The sequence below is a fragment of the Takifugu rubripes genome, chromosome 18, assembly GCF_901000725.2.
Source record: "Takifugu rubripes chromosome 18, fTakRub1.2, whole genome shotgun sequence".
Lineage (NCBI taxonomy): Eukaryota > Metazoa > Chordata > Actinopteri > Tetraodontiformes > Tetraodontidae > Takifugu > Takifugu rubripes.
In genome coordinates, this window is record NC_042302.1 from 9,218,567 (window position 1) to 9,241,362 (window position 22,796).

At 48.6% G+C, this 22,796-nt stretch overlaps 1 protein-coding gene across 1 annotated transcript in view; it reads left to right on the plus strand.

Annotated features, from left to right (window-relative positions):
• The window catches only part of LOC115246690 (chemokine-like protein TAFA-2), a 26,891-nt gene extending 4,329 nt beyond the window's left edge, over nt 1-22,562 (plus strand). The window contains exons 2-6 of the mRNA XM_029825838.1: nt 13,881-13,984; nt 17,305-17,460; nt 19,353-19,477; nt 20,038-20,086; nt 21,664-22,562. Of these exons, the coding sequence (XP_029681698.1) occupies nt 13,882-13,984; nt 17,305-17,460; nt 19,353-19,477; nt 20,038-20,067 (414 nt within the window). The 5' untranslated portion in view covers nt 13,881 and the 3' untranslated portion in view covers nt 20,068-20,086; nt 21,664-22,562. The remainder of the gene's footprint in view (nt 1-13,880; nt 13,985-17,304; nt 17,461-19,352; nt 19,478-20,037; nt 20,087-21,663) is intronic.
• Nucleotides 22,563-22,796: the final 234 nt, after the last annotated feature.

Genomic DNA, 22,796 nt, shown 5'->3' on the forward strand with positions numbered 1-22,796 from the left:
GAGGAGGGTGAGGGAGCAGCCGCGGCCGTCCTATTAATTCCAGAGTGACAGAGCGGCTCCTGGAGCCGCAGTAACCCCGGAGCTCAGGAGACGGCTGAGCTGATCACCGACCTGATCTCCTCCAGATGTTACAGATCCGGGAGACGGGCAACAACCGTCCACGCCTCGGAGCTCTGATACCGCCTGGTGTAAATAAGTGAAATATCGGCGCCTGTGAGGCTCTTTGGGCTTCTTGTTACAGTGCAATTGGGAAAATCCTTCCTTTTTTTCCATTTAATTGGTTAAAAATCAAAAGAATCCCGAAACCACTGCGTTCGTTTGCCCCCCGGAAGACATCGGAAAAGCTTCTGGGACGTCTCCGGCGAGGATTCCTGCCTCTTTAGTCCGATTCGGCGCCGACTTTGTTGTAGGACGCCCGTGATCGATGAAGCACGCGTCCTGCGTGCCGATCGGTCACATTTGTGGGGGAAGTGGCAGTAATTAGATGGAGCTCCAAGGTCGGCCAGAGGTCACAGAGAGCGACTGAACCGAAGAGTTAATTGCTTCGTTAGTGACGTGATTATAAATACTTGTGGGGACGCCGTGATAGGAATGGATTAAAAAGCAACCTGGCTTATTTCCCTCTCGCTTCCTCCCTCTTACAAATCTGTATTTTGGCATCCCCCCCCCCACCACCCTCATGACACCTCACTCCCCAAGGAGCTTTGGCTTGTTAAAGTTTCCCTGTGTATTGTTTTGACCCATGTGGCCCGCATGAAGAGCCAGCCGACGCGGCGGCTGAGTAAATGTCAGCTACACTCGGCCTCTAATGAGACCAGAGACTAAGGAGGGGGCTGACACCGCCGTCGGCTCGCTGCTGAGGGGCTCATTTACATTCTACCAGGCGACAGCTGGAGATGTAGAGGAGGGAGGGATGAAGAGAGGAGGAAGAGGAGGGGGGTGTTTTCAGTTTGTCTCAGGAGCAGAAGCGATCCCACCATTGTTTTCCTGCTTCGGGCTGCACCAGTCAGGAAATGATCAATGAACCTGATTGGAAACGAGAGCGTTTTTACAGGCTTGTTGCCGCGGCCACCGTCCGCTCTGGGCTCCAGGTACTCAGGTACCAGGTAACGTTGATTTGTTGATGCCCCCGCCAGATGTTCCAGGTATCGGCACCACTCTGGCCCGGTGCCAGCGGAGGAGGATCTGACCACAGATCAGCTCACAGGTTAAACTCTTCCACGGTCACGCTTGATCACGTCAGCCTCCCACAGCGGGGTGTCCACTGTCCATCAGCTTTGGACCATTATGGACATTCCACTTCCTGCTGTGACAAGTAAGACGTCTGCGTGCTGTTCCAGTGACGGGCAGCTAATCCGTGGCAACATGCTAACCGCTAGCCGTGGCGACAGTTCAGATTCTCCTCGCCGACGTGCGAATTTTGTGTGCAGCCGAAAGCGGATGTTTTCCACTCTGCCCGTCACTTCGGCACCGTGCACGTCAAGTTCTTAAACTGCCAATTTTCCAGAGCTGAAATCAGCACAGGAACCAATTAGAACATCAAGCCCAGCGCGCTGACAGCTAATTACAGCGGAGCGGAGTGAGGAAACACTCCGCGGGCGTGAGGCCTTTTCTCTGCTGAGGTTTATTAAGGAGCCGCAACGGTCGGTCCGACAGACGTATCGGTCATCGACGGCAGCGATGCCGATGAGTGAAAGAGGTTTTGGACAGTTCAGACATCTCGGAAGAGGCCGAGTCCGTCGAAAATACGGCAACTGTGAATCAGGAGCCTCAGAATTTCATATTTCTGTTCCAGTCGATTGCTGATGTCAGTCCCAAATCGAACTGTCACGTAGCAACACAATAAAGCTGAGACGCCATGACGACAGTCATAAAACTAAATCGCAAAGAACTTGTGAAATGGTCTAATTTAGTGCAGTAACATAAAACAAACAAAGCTGAGTGGAGCCTCCTGGATAGTGTGTGCGTCACCTGTCGGACCAACAGGTGATGGGTGACTTCATCATGTGGAGCGCCGCGCCGTTACCACGACAACTGAGAGACGCGTGACAGAAGAAGAAGCCGAAAAGATGCGCTGTTATAGTCCCGGGAAAATCCATGGCGGCCAACCGGAGCAGCCCAAACTGTTATTTTTGCTATTTTGGGAAGCGTCTTTGAAGAGCGCTGCTTTAATGACGTGCACCAGAATTCCACCTGCAGTCTCAGCAGACCTGCTATCGAAGCGCGCGGCCCTTTGAAGCTCCGGCTCCTTCCGCAGGATCCGATCTTCATTAAAGGGCAACACTGACGTCCGCCGGCTCGGCTTTGGTTTCCAAAATGGCGACGCTCGACCGGGACGAGGTTGTAGCGACGGTCAGGGAGACATCGGGTCTGTCCAGTGGCAGGTGGCGTTGTGATCGGTCAGAGGCTGCGAGAGGATTCCAGTAAGCTAGCGCTGGTTTACAGTGATTCAGGATGAATCCTGCCTCTGGGGTTAGCGTAGTGTTAGCGGCCGTTTCTTCCTGCACGACCCGAGACGACCACGAGCGTTTACAGCCTGTCAGCAGCTCGCTAAGCGGAGGCCAATTTGATGAGGGACTTCCAGGGGAGATGCTGAAGTTATGTGTCTGCGGAGGATTTTAGGAGAGATTCCTGAGTGATAGTAATGAGCTGGAGGAGACGGCGGCGCCGCGGTCGCGGCCAGCGCGGCTCCCAATTATCTACTAGCACCTGTCGAATTCGGTCTCGGGTTTCCAGACCGGCCCTTTCAGACGGCACGTCAGCAGAACCGCCCCTCTGCCTCCCGCTGAATATCCTCTATTCTGTCCTAATGAGGAGGCTGTGGGGTTGCTATGACAAACACGGCGAGTTGTTCATTCTAAAGAGGCTCCGACAGGACGCCGCTTCTTTGAACTGTCCATTGTTTTGTTCTTTGCTGTCCGCCGATTCCGCCAGATGAGCGCGGGACTCGGGCGGGCCCCCGGCTGGTTTCGGCTGAATAGCCAAGAGCTCTGAGTCTCCAGATCTGATTGGATGATCAGCGAACGCCAGACGCGGACGCCGTCAGTAACGACCGTCCAACTGCTGCTGCCTTGAGCTTGCTGCAGCTTTAATAAGACAGGACGCCCGGCAACAGTCAGACGGGATGAGAGGAGGCAGATTTCCCGCTCGTTTAAAGAGGAACGCTGACCCGAGAGCTGCGACGGGACCGTCGTGTGAGGAGAGTCTCCCAGAGAGATCGCTTCACGCCGTTGGACACAATATTTCTATATTGCTTTATTAGCTTTTATTCACTGATGGAAGTGGAAGACTGATATCCATGAGTCAAACTAAGTTACAGTTATAGGCCCCCCCCCTCCACACACACACACACACACACACACACACACACACACACACACACACCCCTAAATCCCACAGTAAAGTGATCATGTACACTCTCAACCTTGGCGTTCTCTAAAATAAAGGCCCGTTTAGGACGCCAGCAGGACTAAAACCAGTAAGAAATGGATAAAATGTGACGGTAATGTACGTTTAATTGTTTCCTCGGTGCTGTTTGTGCACGTAGAGCAGCGGTTTCAGGCCGCGTTGAGACTGCGCACGTGATGGTGAGTTATTACCAAATGATGTGGACCTGAGCAAGCGAACGCTAATGTTCACCAGAGCCAACGCAGCCAAACATCTGGCTCATCCTCACCATCAGACACGTTACCACGGTTACACCTCATCTGTGGTTAAAGTCACACAGCAAAACTGGTTTTTGTCCATCAAATCCTTCATTTATTTCACGTCTCCAACGGTGACGATATTAAATCCCAAAAGCTGTTTGGGGACCAACGGAGTTTCTGAATCTGCAGAAGCTCCGGATTTTATCCCGATCTGTGCTCCGGGTTCCCTGCAGAAGGAATCTGGATTTGGGAAGCGAACTCTTCCATATGTTAGCATTCGGCGTGACATTTTACATTTCCTTCACCGGAACGAGGAGCCGGGCCGCCGGCGTCTTAATCACCTAAATCTAGGAGCAATCTGCCTCGGCCATCTTCGCCAGGGCTGTTCCTGGTTCCGGGGGCAGAGCCGCCAGCCCATTAGTTCTGATATGCTTGGCTAAATCTCCACATCCTCCCTTTACAACATTTATGTAGGAAAATGGGGGAGGTTGTGGATTGGTTTGAGTTAATCCTCCCTTTTTTAGTGCCTTTAATTGCTTGTTTCAGCCTCTGACACTCGCCTGCAAGGACTTCCTCCCCGCTCGTCTGTGTGTTTCAGGGCCGCTCTTGAGGTGACGCACACACACATTTAGAAAATGGTTTCACATCAGGAACCTCTGGCTCTCTGATGACGTTAAATTAAACTTAAGAGGCCAAATTAAACAGCCTTTTCCCCACATCTAGCGGCGAGACAAGCACAGACAAGCAGAATCTTTGTAAACCCGACTTGTTTAAATCACGTCAAGGCTTCAGTTTTGCATAATTAACCTCTAAACCCGACTGCGAGGCTTCTCCTGCTCGGTTCTTTGGGATTAGCCAGGATGAAGTCAGAACTTCTGGAGCCACAGATTCGGAGATTTGGAGATTAAAGTTGTAAATGAATACGAGTGTTTATATAATTTATAGGTTGCAAAGTAAAATCGTATACAAGACAGAGGGAAAATGTGTCTTTTCTGTGTTTTTACGACTGTATTCTATTAAAGATAAAGTGGCCCTGAAGCGTCACCGGGGGCCACCAACCTGCTCAGCTGACCACGTTCTTTTGTTTAGTCACGTGAGCTCCAAAGCTACGACCCGATGACCTTCTGAGCCCCGCTTCCTGTTTGAAGTTCTCAGCGATTCCGTCCTGTGATATTTGTGAAGCTTCAAACAGAATCAGAGGTTGGCTCAGGTCCCTGTTAGCTTTAGCAGATGTACGGAGCAGCAGTGGACGGAGGATGAATGGATGAATGGAGAATAGTGGCAGGGATGGAGGGATGACGCTAACTAAAGAGGGTGAGGAGTAGCTGCACGCGCTTCGACATGCTAAAGATAACAATGAAAAAAATGATCTATTACTTCTGAAATTTCTAACCAAAAGACGTCACATTTGCACCGAAATCCTTCGGAACTCTATTTTCCCCAAAGTGGCTCCGAGTTTAGCTCAGTCCCGTTTGCTTGTTTTCCATCTGCAGTGAGAAGATTGAACATGACTGAGCAAATATGGCCTCAGTGAGAGCACCCCCCCCCCCCCCACACACACACACACATCCCCAAGTCAAGTCAATGTGACCGCTAAGGCAGGAGCGATCTTTTTATATCGCCGCCGTTCAAAGCGGGACCCAAAGAGCCAATGAAAGCAATCTAATACCACAAATTAGCCTGTCACTTAGCCCGGATTATAAACCTCGCGAGGGCCGCGGCTAAAATAACTCTAGTCCTGTTGTTCCGTGTAAAACAGCATAGAAAGCCCCAAAAAAGAGTTGCTGTTGAATTTTAATGGCTCTGCGCTCATCTTAAATGCTTTTGAGCAATTACAAAGATCTTTTTCCAGCCCACTTCTCTTCCTGAACATGCTGCTCCAGTCGGGCCGTCCCAGCAGCCCCGCAGGAGCCCGCTACAGCCACGCGCTAGCAGCCTGACAAGCTAACGTAAAGCATCCAAGCCTGATTTTGTTAATCCCCTTTCAAAGTCCTGTCTCTGTAATCCTGAGACGGCCTCCTGCAGGTAGCATCTGTGTAGCGTTTGGAGAATAAACACGGCAGCAGAAACGTTAATTATTCCATTATTATTGAATAATTAACTGCTTCATCCTTGTGACGCCCTAAATGACTGGATAGTTGGAACGGCGCAGGAATACATGGATGTCGTCAAGGAAGTCGGGATCCAGCTGAGGACAGGAGGCTCAGCAGGGACAAGATGAGGATAATTACCCCCCAAATGCTAAAAAAGAAGAAATTAAACAGGCTTTTCAGAGTTCGATCAATGACAGAATCTGGACCCATCAGAACTTGGGATCATCAACCCGGTCCTACAAGGCCCAGAATCTCCGTCCTTCCTGCTAGAAAACTGGTGGAAGCAGCTGGTGGGACAGAACACATCTGGATTATGGGACTTGTAGGACCGGGTTGATGACCACTGATCTAAAAAGAAAGAAAAATGGAAGAACAATAAAGGTTTCTCATTCCAAAAAAAACATTTTGCGATTAGAAAATAGTTCCTATGCGACCACAACGGGAGGCCTTTGGTTCCCTCCCTCCTCTGTCTGATTTAGCATTTCCTACATTTCTCAGCGTCGGCTGCAGGTTTTCCAGAGCGATTTCCCAGCTGACCGTATCAAATCCCAACCCGTCTTGTCGAGCGCCTTTTTCCTTCTCTACAAATTGGGCTCTGCGGCTTTCGCGGACTGGATTTCTCCTGGTGTGAGTGAGGAACATCAGACCTCCAGACCCGATGCTGCTGACGCTCCAGACTGGAGCAGCATCCGTTGCTGCAGGTCTTGAGAGGACGGAATGTTGTCTCTGTTCAGCTGAAGGTCTCAATCCTCCTCAGAAAGCTGCAAACCGGACCTGTCGGCCTGGAGGGGGGGGGGGGGGGGCAGAACATCTGAGATTCACTGGTGATAATTGGCTACCTGAGCAACTTGCCTTTGAAGCTAATCGGAGTCTTATAATTGCCTGTCAGCTTCTCCAGGACTCTGCCCCCTGCCCCCCCCCCCATCGGTTATTTGCACTAATTTGACGTGTCAGCGTTGTTATTTACAGTCACACTCGCCACAGGAAGTGTCCTGAGGTCGTGCGGGTCGGGCCCGTCACCGAAGATCCGCGAATAAAAATTCCCAGATAAAGCAGAGGAGGACAAAACGCCGCCCCGCCCGCGGGCGCCCGTCTTCCAGCGATATCTGCTCACTTTATTAGCCGTCTCAGCTCCAGAACGAAGGCCCTGGCAGCCGTTTGGCGCCGCGAGTCGCGCCTTGATTGACGCTTCTGCGGCTGGTATCTGGGCTGTTTATATAACGTGGGTGTCATCGCCAGCCTGAACAACGGATAGATTCCATGTGTGGAGTGGAGAGGACAGGGAGCCTATGGAACCTCCTGGCTCTGGACCGGAAGGCTCTTTTAAAATCAAATATTATTACAGGGGCTGATAAAACCACTGCAGGTGCTTGAACTTGTCAGGAGCGACGGCAGAGGAAGAGGAAGGCTGAGTGTTTGATACATGCCGCCTGTCGGACGGTGAGAAGAAAAGCGGCGCTGTCTTGGACTGTAAAGCATCACAGGTTTCCTACGGCTCACATAGCTGCACTTCTTCTCTTTTTAAAGGAGCGCTGTGGCTATAATCCCATCAAGCCCCTCTCAGCGAGACATCGGCGAACATCAGCCATTGCTTCACTGCTGGGACAATAAAATGGTCCAGACGTGAAAATATGGCCACGTCTCTGGGTTATTACGCAGGGAAACAAGTCCTCTTCTAGCTATCTATAATGTGGTGCCGTGGGGGTTCAGGTGATGCACCGACGCTGCCTGGAACTGGGGGGAGGAATGAGACGTCCTGATTCTCTGTGAATTAAGAAGCCATCTCTCAATCCCCAGTATGCAGGAACGGACTTGTAGACTTGTGTAGTACATACTCGGCCATACTCGGATGTTTTTAGACTCCAAATTATTGATCGTGGGACATCTTCACTTTTCTTTAGGTGGAAAAATATTTCTGTTGATCCGGCAGAGCTCCTCAGTTTAGATGCAGACAGACGAGACAGCTGAGATGCATTTTTAATGGCCGCCAACAGGAGGAAAACGCCACGTGTCACATTAGTTAATCCGGAATTTTAGTTTATCGTCGTCGGGATTAAGTCGTAGAAATGTATCTTAACCACACGTGGGGTGTTAACAAGTCGCTCCAACAGTGCGATACATAGTTATAATCACAGTATTAAATGCTACGATACGTCCTCGATGTTGGAGGGGGTTCAAAATTCCTCTTATGAATATTTGACTAACAGTTAAAAGGGAACACAAAGAAAGCAGGACGCAAAAACTTGGTTTTCCACCGACGGAGGACTTTTGTTTCAGAAATGACACCATTTTTTGCTTCTGTTCAAGTCGCCTCTCGCGTCTCCTCTCACGCAGGACGGCGTTCCTCAAACTGGGACAAGAGCGGAAACAGCCTTTATTATTCCGAAGCAAGTCAAAAAACCCTCCCGAGCTGGGGGACAAAAACGGAGACGTAAACTCTCTTTGCCTCCTTCTCCCTCTGCCTATCGTCTTCTGTGACCACCACAGATGTTGCCAATCACGCAGCATCGACCCAAAAGTCCCGACTCATCGGGAAACGGCGCCGGCGTGAAGTTGTGACCCACAAAAGTGAAATGGAATTGTGGTGACAGCTCCCTGCTGAGGGCCAGCTGTCAGGGACAGCTAATTTCTCCATCATTTATTTAGCGTCCCCCCCTGTTGTCCTACACTCATCCGTGGAGATCAGACGTCTTGGACTAAAGAGGCGACGACTCGCTGAGACTGATGATGCTGCTTTAAAAGCACTGTTTTTAGAAGGATAACTGCACTTTAATCTGGCACCATGGAAGCACCTTTGCTGTCTGCCAGGAAGCTCAACGGCTCCCACGGGCGTTTCTAGAGAGTTCTGCCGTCGCGGAGAAGTTCAGCGTTTCCTCCCAAATGTTGGATTTGAACCGAGCAGCAAAATGAATTCTGTTGTTCATCAAAAAGTCAAGATGATGCTGATGGAGCAACAGTCCAGCACCCACGTGGCGGCCCCCATCTCAGTCATCAAACAGCCCCCAAATGATCAAACACACTTGCTGGAGTTATTACATCCCATAAAAGAGTTGGCTACAGATATTATATTCACTGCTACATAATCAAGAGGACAGGGAAGGGTTCTCTGTTCCTGTGTTAGAGAGGCTGAAGGATGGATGGATGGATGGTGGATGGATGGATGGATGGTGGATGGATGGAGGGATGATGATGGATGAGGGATGATGAAGGGAGGGAGGGAGGGATGATGGATGGATGAGGGATGGATCTATAGATGGATGGATGAGGGATGGATGGGGGGTGAATGGATGATGGATGGATCTATAGATGGATGGATGAGGGATGGAAAGATGGATGGATGAGGGATGGATGGAGGGATGATGGAGGGATGATGGATGGATGATAGACGGATGAATGGATGGATGATAGACGGATGATGGATGGATGATAGACGGATGATGGATGGATGAGGGATGGATGAGGGATGGAGGGATGATAGACGGATGATGGATGGATCTATAGATGGATGGATGATGGATGGATGGATGGATGGATCTATAGATGGCTGGATGAGGGATGGATGAGGGAGGGATGGATGGATGGATGGATGAAGGACGGATGGAGGGAGGGATGGAGGGATGAGGAATGGATGGATAGATGATGGATGGATCAATAGATGGCTGGATGAGGGATGGATGGATGGATGGATGGATGGATGGATGGATGGATGGATGGATGGATGGATGGATGGATGGATGGATTAGGGAGCGAACGGCCACAGCTGAACTGGGTCACTGGACAGTGATGCTGAGACATCCTGATCAAAGGGAAACTTTGGTCGGAACCATTTGGCCGTTGCGGTTTGGCCTCTCGATCTCATATCCACGTCTTCGTTACGGAAGGTCGTCTCGGTGGTAAAAGGGCGCCAGGCGTCGGGTTACGGCGCATCGGGGCCAATCAAGGCCTCGCTCGCTCAGCCTCACGCCACAGCGGGGAGCGTCCCAATCAGTTTTCCCCTCCGCACAAGTCGGGCAGAGATTGCATTTTTCGGTTCTGATCAGTATCGGAGGGAAACCAAAGCGGGTCTGGCAGGAGGACCTTCGCCCCGCAGAGACAGAGCGGCGTTCCTGCGGCTCAAAACAAACTTCGTTTGATTTTCAAAAACACAAGAAAAGTCCGAACCGAAACCCGACACGGACACACGGGCGTTAAACCGGATCTCTCGCGGCGCCGTCAGCTCTGTGGTTTGTTATGTGGATTATGTGCTAGAATTGATACCAAGAGTCGTCCAAAAATAACCAGATACAAGCAGGAAATCAGATGCCAGCGTGAAAGCCTGAGGAGGAAACTGAACCGCTCTCAGAATTTGGACCCCAAAAGTCCCACAGTGGATTTGATTTGATTAGCGAGTCGCTGACAATGACAATGTGCTAAAGCGGGCCTCTTTTTATAGCCCCTAAGTTCATGCGCCGACTTCACCGCGGCTCTGACAGCTGTCTCGTGGCGTTTACCAAGCGAGCTGAGCGGGATTTGAAGCAGATGCTTCACACGAGGCGTGACAAAGCGCCCCCCCCCCCCGTGCTGTGACAGGGCTCAGCGCTTCACTCCTCGCCTGTCAGAAGGGAACATCTGTGTTTTGGCAAACGGACGGCGTCCGCTTGGCCGGCGAGGCAATCGGCTCCCGGCAGCCGTCGGAGGCGGCGGCCTGCGTCGCGGTCCAGGAGCGGAGCGTGATGGAGATGAAGGGGGGGGGGGGGGGGGGGGGGAAGGCGGTAATCCCTGTATCCAGTCCAGCCGCGGGGACACAAAGGAGAAGTCCAGTTCTGAAGGGTTTACCGAAACTCCCTCCGCCTGTCGTTCAGCCTCCGGGACGCTCTGGATTACACGCTCGCCGTCAGCGGTCCAAGGGTGCCACTTTCTGCAGACATGGAAATTGAATCTTCCATTTTTAAAATGATTACTGCCCCGAACACAAAACGCTTCATCAGTGCGACGAGAGCAGCTTAAACGCCAAAGATATTTATGGAAAAACCCTCTTGTAAGTCCACAACAAGCTGCAGACGGGATGAGACGCTCCACGTCTCCCCTGGCCGCCCCCTCAGGGCAGCGAGCGTCCCGGGGGTTAAACGGCGACGCGGCGTTGATGGCGAGCGTCAATACTCCGGTATCCAAATAATTCAACGCATCAAAATAGTGTCGCTGGCTTCCATCAGCCCTCATTAATGATGCATGATGTCACTTCTATGGAGCCTAACCCTAACCCTAACCATCTGATCACAGGGGCCCAAAGTGGGTGAAGGAATTCTCTGTTCATCCGGACGGGCGTCGCTCGGTCAAAGAAAGACTGACACGAGTAAAGTGCGACAGGTTCGACTGCGAGTTTTCGAGCTTTCAAACACAGAAACACAAGAGAGGAAATAAATCACAGCGTGCAGAGAAAGAGGGGATTAATTCCCCACAGTTTTTGTTCTCCTCTGCAGAAACATTTAGCAATAATGGGCCAAGGATAATGGAGCCCTCAGCAGACTAATGAATATTATTGTGGCTTTGTGTAATCCCATCAAGGTAGGGAAATAAGTGACACAAATGGGACAACGGTGGGAAAAGAGGTCAGCGCGGAGCGCCGGCTCCCCTTGACACGGTTGTACGGCGACCTCGCTGACAGACGCCCCATCGTTTTTACGTTTGTGAATTTGAACCCTGGTTCGGGTTTTTGTCCCAGAGAAAACGGCGTTGAAAGTGCTGATCGCGAGGAAACTACTAAAATTACACAGAAAAATGGCAAAATAAGTCACACAATCCTATGAAGGACCCTAAAATAAACCAGAGCGCGACAGCTCCTGACAGCTCCCGTATCTGAGGTAACGTAACTGATGTCGTCTGATTTAAGAGATGCGGGAATTCTTTTTTTTCCCCTCCTCTCTGAAAGGGTGATAAAAGCGACGATTCTAAATGTGTTTATTCCCAAGGAGAAGAGAGGGAAAAAATTCTTCGGATCCTGAAAGCAAATGTGCAGATTTGCAACAGGGCCCGATAAACGTGAGGGCAAAGATCCAGGAGAGGAGGCAGCAAATATCCCATAATAAGGCAAACGCTGCGGCAGCGAAGGGGACGAGTCCGTCTCTGCTGGCAACTGGACAAATCAGGGCAACGATCAGGGGATAATTAGGCATTTCATTGACGCTTCGCTTTACAACTGTTTGTCGCCCCTCTGCCGCCGTGTGCGCCGGGCCGTTAATGCCTCATGTTGATGGCGCTCGTTACCGCCTAATACGCGCAATTAGAGCCTTCAATCAGGTCACACTTTTCCAGCCCGTCTTCCCCTAAACAGCAGTTTAATCAATTTCATCGGCAACAACAACAGATAACATTTGCAGCACACTCTACTCAACGAAGAAGACTTAGTTCCTCGTTGGGAATGAAAGTTATTTCCGCTTCGGAAGCACAACAGCGGCCAGATATTGATTCTGCTGGACGTTCCGCCGACGGTTCGGCGCCCAGCTCCTCCGGCCGACTTTTTCAGGTGAAGAAGGAAAAATCTCGGTCAAGTTTTCGGCTGTTCACATGGAAACGACACTTTCAGCCTCTCAATCCAGAGTGGAGCGTTTTTAAAACAACCCCAGCCTCCGTTTCCATGGAAACAGGGTAACGTTAGTATTTATTCTAAATTGACAGAACAATAATGAAGAATGGCAGATTTGACGTGACCATGAAATCCGAACAACGTAATAATTTAACGTAACTTCATCCCACAAATCACACCTCCATCTAGTGGCCTGGCATGGGAACTACAGTCTGCCAGACGTTTCATGTGTTCTCTGCTAGTTTTGCTAACATTTCCATCATGATGGGGGTGCGACCCAATAAAACAGGCACGTGCGCGCTCCTCGCCATCATTTTGCAAGAGTGTAACATTAGCTACGAAGCTAAGAATGGTGCACGATGCTTGAATGTTGTCAGAACGGATCTATAACCCACAGTCGACCCTCAACAATTTTTCATAAATTGCTGCTGGAATAAAGCAACACTGGCTAAAAGTAGCACAAAAACATGGACGCTACTGATAACAAACAGCACGTTGACCACCTTGACCTCCATTTGGACATTTAGGGACAAAGAGATTTCATTTAAGGAATTGCAGCCAACACATGATGCCGTGTAAATACTGTATATATGTCCTGGATGGGCGCCGGCGTGACACCTCTTCCCGTTCTCATTGGCTCCACACATGCGAGCACAAAGCTAAACACCACCCCCCGCTGTGACAAGCACCTGCAGTCGGCGCACAATTTACAGTCAATTTCAGCAAATACATCAGTTTTACCGTCATGTTGCAATTGTAGCCAACATTTAGAGGACATTTTTCCAATTTCTGGAAGTCTTCTAGGAAGTCTGATGTCCAGTCTGGCTGACAGGATGTGATGCAGCAAACGACCAGAATCACCAGAAAGACTAAAAGGAAATTCCCTACACGTTGCATTTTCTTCTTCGTGTTGCACATTTCTTCTTCGTTCCTCCACTTTTTGACACGGATTATCCCTCCAAGGCCCGTGGCAATCAAGTAAGGAAGAAAAATCCAGCAGCGTTTGTTTTTATTGGCGCTGGCTGCGCGTTCGCTTCGCCAAAATAAAGTTAATCACAGAAATAATCTGAGAACCCCCAACAAGGTTTAGTCGATCTATATGTCAATGCGCCAGAGAGATAAGAGGCAGGAGGTGCTAAATAAGGCAGAAACACGGCTTGTAACAGTGGAAGCTCGCGCCATACGATACCAGGCCTCTTCCAGTAATTACCGCCGCGTTTCTGCATCCCCGTTTGAAATGCGATCGCTGACTGTCGATGATGACACGCTGCGCCAGATGGGCTCCGGATTCCACCACACTTCATTAGGCTACAGGAGGTAACGAGGAGGGCTGGATTAGCTACCGCAGCCTGGCGGACTGTCCTCGCGCTGAAGCCGAATTAGTTGGTTACTTAAGCCTGATGTTGCATTGAGGGGGTGGAGTGTGTGTGTGTGTGTGTGTGTGTGTGTGTGTGTGTGTGTGTCCAGTCCCATCTCCTGGTAAAGCTCCTCTTCTCCTGGACGTTGGATGGGGGTCAGAGGCTGAAATTGTTTTAATGATTCAGTTTCTGCTCACGCTTCCTGTTTCCTGTCTCCCAGGATGAGGGAGCGATACACGCAGATCGGAATTAAAGGGGCCATGTGCGTCGTGGTGCTTTTGATCACCGTCTGGGAGATGGCGGCGCCAACAGAAGCAACTACAGGTGAGTCCCTGACAGCCGAACGCACCCACAGACGCGTGTGACAGGCGCTGTGGTTGTAGCACCACATAAGCTCGTCTGGACTTCCAGCTCATTGGGATCAGGCAATTTCTAGGTCAAAGACCACGACAATAGGAAAAGTTGGCAACCTTGTGGTTAGCTGACGTCGTCCCAATGCTAACTCCCGATTACCTGAGATTTGGCATCTTTCAGGTCTGAAAGGTTTGGCAGCAGCCCCGGCAGATCAAGCTGCTAAATACTGTGCAGTTATTAAGACACTAAGCAGCACTCTAGTAGAAGGACGCGCTCTTGTTGCTAGCGAAGGCCGACCTGCCGCCTGGGCTAGTTGCTCGCGTGCAGCCTGTGTCTCTGTCGGACAGGGAGTCCCTCCACCAGCTTGATGGAAAACGCCTCTTCGTCGACCAATTAGGCAGCAGCGCCGCTCCTCATGAGCGCCTTTGATTGGCAGCACGAGGCGCTCAGGACGCTCATCATTTCAGCACGAAAGTGCATGAAAATAATCCCGCGCGCTTTCAATTTCCCTCTGATGGCGGCTACAGTCCGCTAATTTCCCCTGGGTGCTGTTTCTGTGGCTGTAAACCTGTTATCATTCGAGGGAGGCGATGAACCCGGGATGCATCCGGAGGAGAGAAGACGTGTTTCCGCGCCAGACAGGGGAGGAGAACAAAGCCCCGTCTTTGAAAGGGAGGAAACACGAGTTGATAAAAAAAACAAAAAAAAAACGGATCATTGATTTACCAGATGTGGAATCTTCGAGTTTGAGTGATCAGAAAATGTCGTTGCTTCGGTTTGTGTCAACCTCCTTGTCTGCATTTGCCAGACAGATGCTCGCTGATAGTGGGGGTGTTCACCACACAACCTTTAAAGGCTTCCACGCCGTGGTGCTTATCCTTTATTGACCACGGGACGAGGCTCAGGCCCTTGATCACAAGCTGCTTCTGATTTGTTTTCATTAGCATGTTTGCATGCTGCTTGCTGCTAAAGGAAATAAATCACACAACAGTTTGTGGGGTGAAAAAGTCAGGCCAGTTCAGAACCACTGAGACAAATGTGTGTGTTCTGGTCCGTCATCATAGTGAGGACCATAATACACATTTTACTATCAAAATGAGGACATTTTTGAGAGGTAAGGACTTTTCGAATCATCGTAGCTACGGTTGTGGAAATCCTGTTAGCAAGAATCAAAGCAGCGCAAGACGCTCTGGGAGAAGCTTTGATAGTTCTTCCTCTGTTTTTGGACCTCTGGCAAAGGCCACGATCAAAACCATCGGATGTGATGTGACGCAGATATGCACACCTGAAACCCTCAGCGGCAGTAATGGCTTCCTGCAGACAGGAAGTGGCCCCCAGAGAGCGTTAACGGGGCCCCAGACGTCCCTGTGATAAACAGCCATCACCGCCAGCACGTCTGGTGATTACAGCTGCGCCAGATTCAGCTCTCAGCGTTTGTTTGTGCTCCTCAGTTTAATGGCGGAACTGTGCTCAACAAGCCTTGAATGGAGAGGAGGACAGGCTGTGACTTGCTGTTCACCGACAGCTTTTTCCAAAATTGTCCACTGAGCAAGGCAGGAACGCTTCCCCGCCGGAGGAAGAGCGATCCAAATGAACCGTTGCTCTCCGTTAAACGGCCTCCAGATCAAAGGATTCCCGGACCTGAGAGACTCAGAGCTGAACCGAAGGAGTTTTTAAACTTGTTTTTTTTTTCCTGCCCTTAAAGAATCATCAAAGGGGCCGACGTGATTCTGCCAGAGTGTAAACCTGCTACTAGGACCCTCACGAACACACTGTTGTGTTGCTGGTGATGGAAACTCAAGACAGAAGTGAAATTGTTGCCAAAATGACTCCCTATCGCCTATATAGTGCCATGCCATCATGTATAAGTTGACCAAATGACCAAGCAGCATATCCCATCATCCATTGTTTAATCAAGGTTTAATCCAATTATGAAGGGCACAACATCTTCATTATGAGACGCGTCGTTACGTCATTTAAAGAGCAACTGTGTGAATTTGGACAGTTATAATTATTCCAGCAGGTCAGACCGAGCAAAAGAGACGTGCTTTAATTTTGAAGGGGATTTCAGCGCTTTCGTTTGCTTGATTAGCGGCGAGAAATAACAGGACAACAAGTACTCAGTAAGGAATAAATTGCGTATTGGACAATTACGTAACGTTAAACATCTGTTTTGGGCAGATGTGATGTTCGACAACATTATGGGATATTTCCTTCGTGTGTCCCACTAGAGATACTAGAGACATAGTGGCGCAGTAGAGAATTCTGAAGGGTCTCCAAACATGATGGGGAGGTTCTATTACCGCCATAACGGCCCCGATTTTATCGTGGCTTTCCCATAAAAAACCTCATCTGGAGGAACGCGTCTGGCATCCTGTCTGCAGCAGGTTACAGCTGGACGCCGTCTGGACTTCACTGCTCCTGGACACATGGGTCCAGTCGCAGCGTCTCAGAGGGAGGAGGGACCTTTCAGTCCCATCTGAAGCTCCTCCTTCTGCTCTTCTGGTCTGTTCCCAGTCTGCACTGATCATTACTGGTCCAGGGGCTGGGCCAAGGCTGGTCCAGGGGCTGGTCCAGGGGCTGGGCCAAGGCTGGTCCAGGGGCTGGGCCAGGGGCTGGGCCAGGGGCTGGGCCAAGGCTGGTCCAGGGGCTGGGCCAGGGGCTGGGCCAAGGCTGGTCCAGGGGCTGGGCCAAGGCTGGTCCATGGCTGGTCCAGGGTCTTCAAATTGCTCTAATCTCAGTCTACTGGAGCCTCTGTGGGATCCGATGCTCACCTCACAACTCTGTTGTGATGTTCACCTCACAACAGACTAAAAGGATCTGCTCTGTGGCATTTGTGCATTTTTAAATTATTCTTTATTGAATTCTGGTCCAGGAGTCCTGATGATTGACATCATCGAGCTTTTCCGGGAGGCATAATTTCCTCATGAGCGCTTGCGGTCCATTAATTAAAGAGAGGCCAAGCGTCTCTTTGTCCGTCTCACTGATGACAACTGTAAACTGCTGCGGTCTGTCCGGGGGTGAGACCGTAGATCCGTCTGCGGTCGTCACGGCCAGCGATTAAGGCTCATCAGAGTCGGTTATTCCTGCCTTCATTTTGCTCAGCCTCACTCCTCTCTGCATGCTGCTGAAGTGAAGTAAATTAGCTCGTTTCACAAGCTTTTGGCTGCCTCAATAACACTAAACCACTTTAATCCCTTAGACTGTCTCTTAAGTTCCCTTCACAGGACAGCAGAATCTGAGATTTTAGCATCCTTCATCTTGGCCCCCCTTCTCTGCCGTTTCTGCAGCGCCGCATCACGTCCGGACGGGCACCTGCGAGGTGGTGGCGCTGCACCGCTGCTGCAACAAGAACAAGATCGAGGAGCGGTCCCAAACTGTGAAGTGCTCCTGCTTTCCTGGACAAGTGGCTGGAACCACTCGAGCCGCCCCGTCCTGCGTGGACGGTACGATGCGATGCTTTTCCTTCTTTATTCTGCCGCAGCGCTACATCTCGGTTCCTCTTTGATAAGAGATGAAAGGGAGACATTTAATCATCATTTCAAAAGCTCTGGATGCAGAGCAAAACTGGTGCAAACTGTCAACACGTTTTTTCTTTTGTACCCCTTTTGAAAATGTCTGGAATTTGAGAAAAGTGAGCTGAGCGTCAACCGCTGGTCCTCATAACCTCTCCCCACAATCCTATGCTCCATCTCCTCCCATCCTAAAGAATAAATCTTGTCACTTTAAGAGTCTCCCTCCGTCCTGCAGGTGCTGCACTGTCCTTAAACGCACCATCGGCTGCCATATACCTGATTCCGTGCAGCCGCCCTGAGGCCTCACGCAGTACAACAATGTGCTAATCACATCCCCAACTCATCTGAAGTGCCTGTGTCGTCCCGAACAGCCCAGACTTGGAGCTGAAGTCTGCGCCCAATCGTCCTGGTGACCTATCCGTTGACATTTTAGTATTGACATTTTCTGCAAATTAGAGCTGCGAGTCGTTGGCCTCCGTTTAACGCTCCGCAGGGGACCGCGGCAGAAAAAGGATCAGCACTTAACCTTTTAATTATTCTTTCTTCTGCAACCAGGGAATACCTTCAGCTCATCTCTGCGAGACAATCTCCTCTTTATATGAAGATTAATGAACCTGCACACATCTTTAATAAATCGGAGATGCCCCGGTGATGCTAATAATCTAAAACACTGCGATTGAAGATATCAGAACCTTGATTTTAGTCTTTTTTTTAGGTTATTGTCTCTCTCAAATAATACCAGTAAAAATGAAGAATACGGACATATTGAAGAACAACTTTTGACCCGTGGTGCTACGGTAACACCAGTATGCTAATCGGTAGCATGGGGGTGCTATGAGTTGGACATTATCCTGCGTGCTATCCTGTCCTATCCTACTGAAGATTCCCTCCATAAAAAAACACAACTATAGTTGTTTAATATTTTAGTATTAAAAACACCTTCTTACTGCCAGGCGTCACACCTCGAGTAGCAAGTCAGTAAATTTTCTCTTTTAATAGAAAGAGAAACTTTCGTTGCTTTTAGTAGCAGCTGCTCCACGGTAACCATCTGTTCGCTGTTGACCCGATGTGAGTTTCACACAGCTAACGCAACAGCCGCACGCTACAAATTGCAAATTGATTCCCTCGTGTCACAGAGTGTCTGTGTAGCTTATTGTGGCGAGGCTCCAGCGTTACGCCTGGGTTGCAATAACCGTCCTCTTCATTAGGGGGAGCGCTGATAACGAGCTCTGTAATACAGCAAATTTAAACGACGGCTACTTCAGTGATGACGGTGGAGTCAACGCCAAGGTTCCCTCTGCGAATCATACCTTTCCTCGCCGTCACCTCGCCAGCCAACACTTAACAAGCAGATATTTTAATTTTTCAAAAATCAACTGTAAAATCAAGTGTAATTAACTCTGTGACAGCAGGGTCAGAATAGGATCCACCGTTTTGGAGTATCTTGAATTAAATTAAACATCTGATGTTGTTGCCGATTACCTAATTTTCAGAATCAAATTACTCTAACTTTTAAACTGTTATGAAATGGAAATATTTTGATACTTTGTTAAAATAGGTTTGTTCGTAACGGCAGCTTCCTGGCAATTGCTGCATTGCTTGTTTTTATATGGCTCAGTATTTTCAGGCGTCTGAATATCAGTAAATGTCAGCCTGAAAAACTCATCAAAAGTTGGTAGAAAGCAGATCAACGAATAACAACTGTTGTCAGGCTGGAGTTCTCTCTGTAGGCACATGCAAGCGAGAGTTTTTGCCAAACCAGGATCCATTTTAGGCTGAAACTTGTGGCCTGCAGACGGTAAAAAGGCTTATTGTTTCTCCAGCCTCCATCGTGGAGCAGAAGTGGTGGTGTCAGATGCAGCCGTGCCTTGACGGGGAGGAATGCAAAGTTCTCCCGGATCTGAAGGGCTGGAGCTGTGCAACGGGGAACAAGATCAAAACTACGAAGGTAAGGCCGGAACGCCGCGTACAGGACTTGTTGAGCGTGCACGTGCACGGCTGCTCAAGGTCGACTGAGTGTGGCTCCAATTACAGCCGTCTGTCCTGTCTTTACTTAAAGAGAGCTAATGTTTGCAGGCAGTGTTGGGACCCCTGAAGAGCCTGTAATCAATGGGCTGCCGTGTCTCCTTAGCACTTTCAAGCCACTCTCAGGGCCCAAACTGTCCAATTACTCACTCCAGTTACTTGCTTTTAAAGTTGTAACACGATGCCCTCATCCTTCAGCATGTTATGACGACCCGTAGGCTTCACTTCTGTCTCTTTCCACTCACTTAATTATTAAAACTGCTCACACCGCACCTGCCTGGAGCCTGGAGCCTGGAGCCCGGCACTATCGACGTGTCGGGACCTCAGAATGGGGTATTTTTATATGTGCAATTTGGTTTTTCTTTTAATAGCGCAGAGCTCAGAACGGCTTGAAAGTCTTGAGGAAACGCTATACTGTGGCTCCAAGTCGAACCCTGAAGTATCCTTTTAATATTTCTTGTCCTTTGTGCTGTTTTTGCACAGATTTCGGCAGACAGAGACCAGCTTTGGTAACGTCAGATGTGGAATCCAGGTAATATATCATTTTTCTGAGCTTTCAGTTGCAATAGAAAAAATATTTCAACAAGTCAAAAGTGCAAATGCACATTTTTCTCTTGAAAACGGTGCCATTGATCAAATTTCCCAACTGCATTCGGTTTCTAATCTGGTCCACCGCAAGAGTTTATTTGCATCATTTGTTCTTCAAAGAAGGAAACTTTGAAGTTCAGTGTGATGAAAATGACAGTTTTTGCAGGGATGTCAAACACGCGGCCCGCGGGCTGCATGTGGCCCATTGTTAACCACATGCAGCCCATCAAAGGTTCCATAGCTTTATTAGTTACATTATGCAGGACAACAATGCTGTTTTACCAGAGGAGCATGCCGCCTTTTATTGCCACATTTTCACATCCATGAATCTCCAACTCTCTTCTGGCATTTTTTAAATGTAAAAAAATGCAAAGAGCACATTAACATTGGTGTTTGTCTTTGGTATTTTAAAATGAGAGAAAGGACTAAAAACAATAACAAACTTTAAGAGCCGCTTCGTTCTTTGGCATTTTTGAATATGTGAAAAATCAATTTAAACCTTTGACATTCTCACGTCTGTGTTTTTCTTCTTTGTTTTGAACGTGTTTTACATTTACAATGTTTAATCTGCAGTAATCACAACGCTTTGGAGAAAGAATTGTTGTATTATATGGTTGGATTTAAAATTTCCTGCGCAAAAAATGACTTCTTTTTTTTTAATAAAATACAACATTGTTAGCTAAGCAACCTAAAAATATTCATTAGTAATAACAGTCGCACTTGGATTAATCGAGTTTTAGTGGGATCCACTCTGGACATAAAATGAGTTCTTTCAAGACTTTCAAAAATTGTGAATGACAATTAACTGAAATGCTACTCCTGCCATCTTCTCTCCATTATGCTAAGCTGCTAAATTCTTGTGCAAACATTTTAATGAATTCGGAGCCTCGTCCTACCCGAGAGGCTCCCCAAAGAGCCGTCACATTTTGATCTGTGCTGATAATTACCCATCAGGAGACAGACGAACTCCACAGGATTCCTTCCTCTGGTTTTGGCTTTACGCGGGTGGAACCTCAGTGTAACGCTCACCTGTTTAAATACTCGCCTATTGCGTTGTACTTACAGCACAAAGCAAAGTGAATACAGGGATTTATGCTAATGAATTCCGTGAGCAGGAGCCTCTGCACCTGTCACCATCCACGGCTGAGACAGCTGTGCTTCAGCTACCATGCACAAATGAATCTTTTGTCACTTTAATTAGTACCCAACAGCCACCAATTAAACAAACACCCACCACTGCTTCATTTTCCCTCCCCGTATTTTTAGCAGCGGTTCAAACAGGCAGTCAAAAGGTGTTAATGTCCTCCGCCCATCAGCGCCCAGACACGTGGAAGGTTCCTTTCTGCTGACAGGGAGGGGGCGGCTGCTTGTCGATTTAGCGTTAACCTGAAATCAGCACCTCGTTAATCGCTCAGAATATAAAACAATATGCTGTGCCAGTGTTTAATATTACTCAGAGCATATTGTTGAACTGTAACATCCATGTCGTCGTGTTAAACTTAATTTCTTTGTGCTTTTCAGATGACCCGGCCGCTGATGTCATCACTAGAGGAGATATAAATCATGACAAACAACCATCCTGTAAATAGAAACCTTTATTCTTCTGAACTGCTGTTCATCTTTGCAAAACTCAAAATGCTTCTTCTTGAACTCTGGAAGCAAAAATGCGAAGAAGCTTGCTTTTTTGGGGGGAGAAGGACCTTATGCAACAGACGTCAGGAAAGGATTCCGCTGGCAGAAATTAGCATATATGTCAACAGCATCACGAGTAAAGCGGGCTGGCGATTATCAGCATAAACGGTGGTTTGGTTCGAATAATCGTGGCGCTTTTTTACTTACAGTTGTAAGTAAAGAATAAGTATACGCAGATTTATCGGAAACTCCTTCAGTTTGAAGCTTAGCATATCCCTCCTGCACATTATGTCACATGCTACGTCTTACCTTTACACGTTGAGGAAAAGAACAGTTTCAAACGGGGCAACAGTTGAATCCCTCTTGGTTTAATTTCCCTGCAGTTTCTTTCAGATTCTGAGAGAGAGAGAACCTGAAAGGACTCCTGAACTATACCCAAATATGAACTTCTGATTGCCTTTGAGTAGGTATCTGTGTAAGTGGTAAACATCAGTAATATACTATGGCTGTTTAATGACTGGCGTCTTTGAACCTTCTGAGTGCTAACAACTAGCATGTTAGCGGCGTTAGCATCAGTGTTTTTAATGCATCGTGATGCTGGTCCATTACAGTGTGAATAACTCAATAAAACCTGGATTTAGGAATGTTTGTGTCCTTTTATTTTACTGAAAGGTGAATTTGTTGTTTGCCTCTACCGCTGTCATAGCATTCTGATTTTATAACGAATATTGTAGCGCGGGGCCGGGCACTGAACGCACCTTGTGATGTACGTAAGTGTCGGGTTGCTGTTCTCAATGTTGCTCAGGAGGTTGTCAGGGTAGAATTAAAGGTTTGTAGAAAAAGGCTGCACAATTGCATCAATGCCTCCGTATTACAGGTTCTATAGTAGCGGTAGAGCATATAATTACATCTATGACTCAAAGTCATATATTGACTTTTCATTTGGTCTCTGGACAAAAGCACAAGAAACGAGCTGCCAATTTACAACCACGTTAATCAAAACTTAAAACTGAGAAATTACA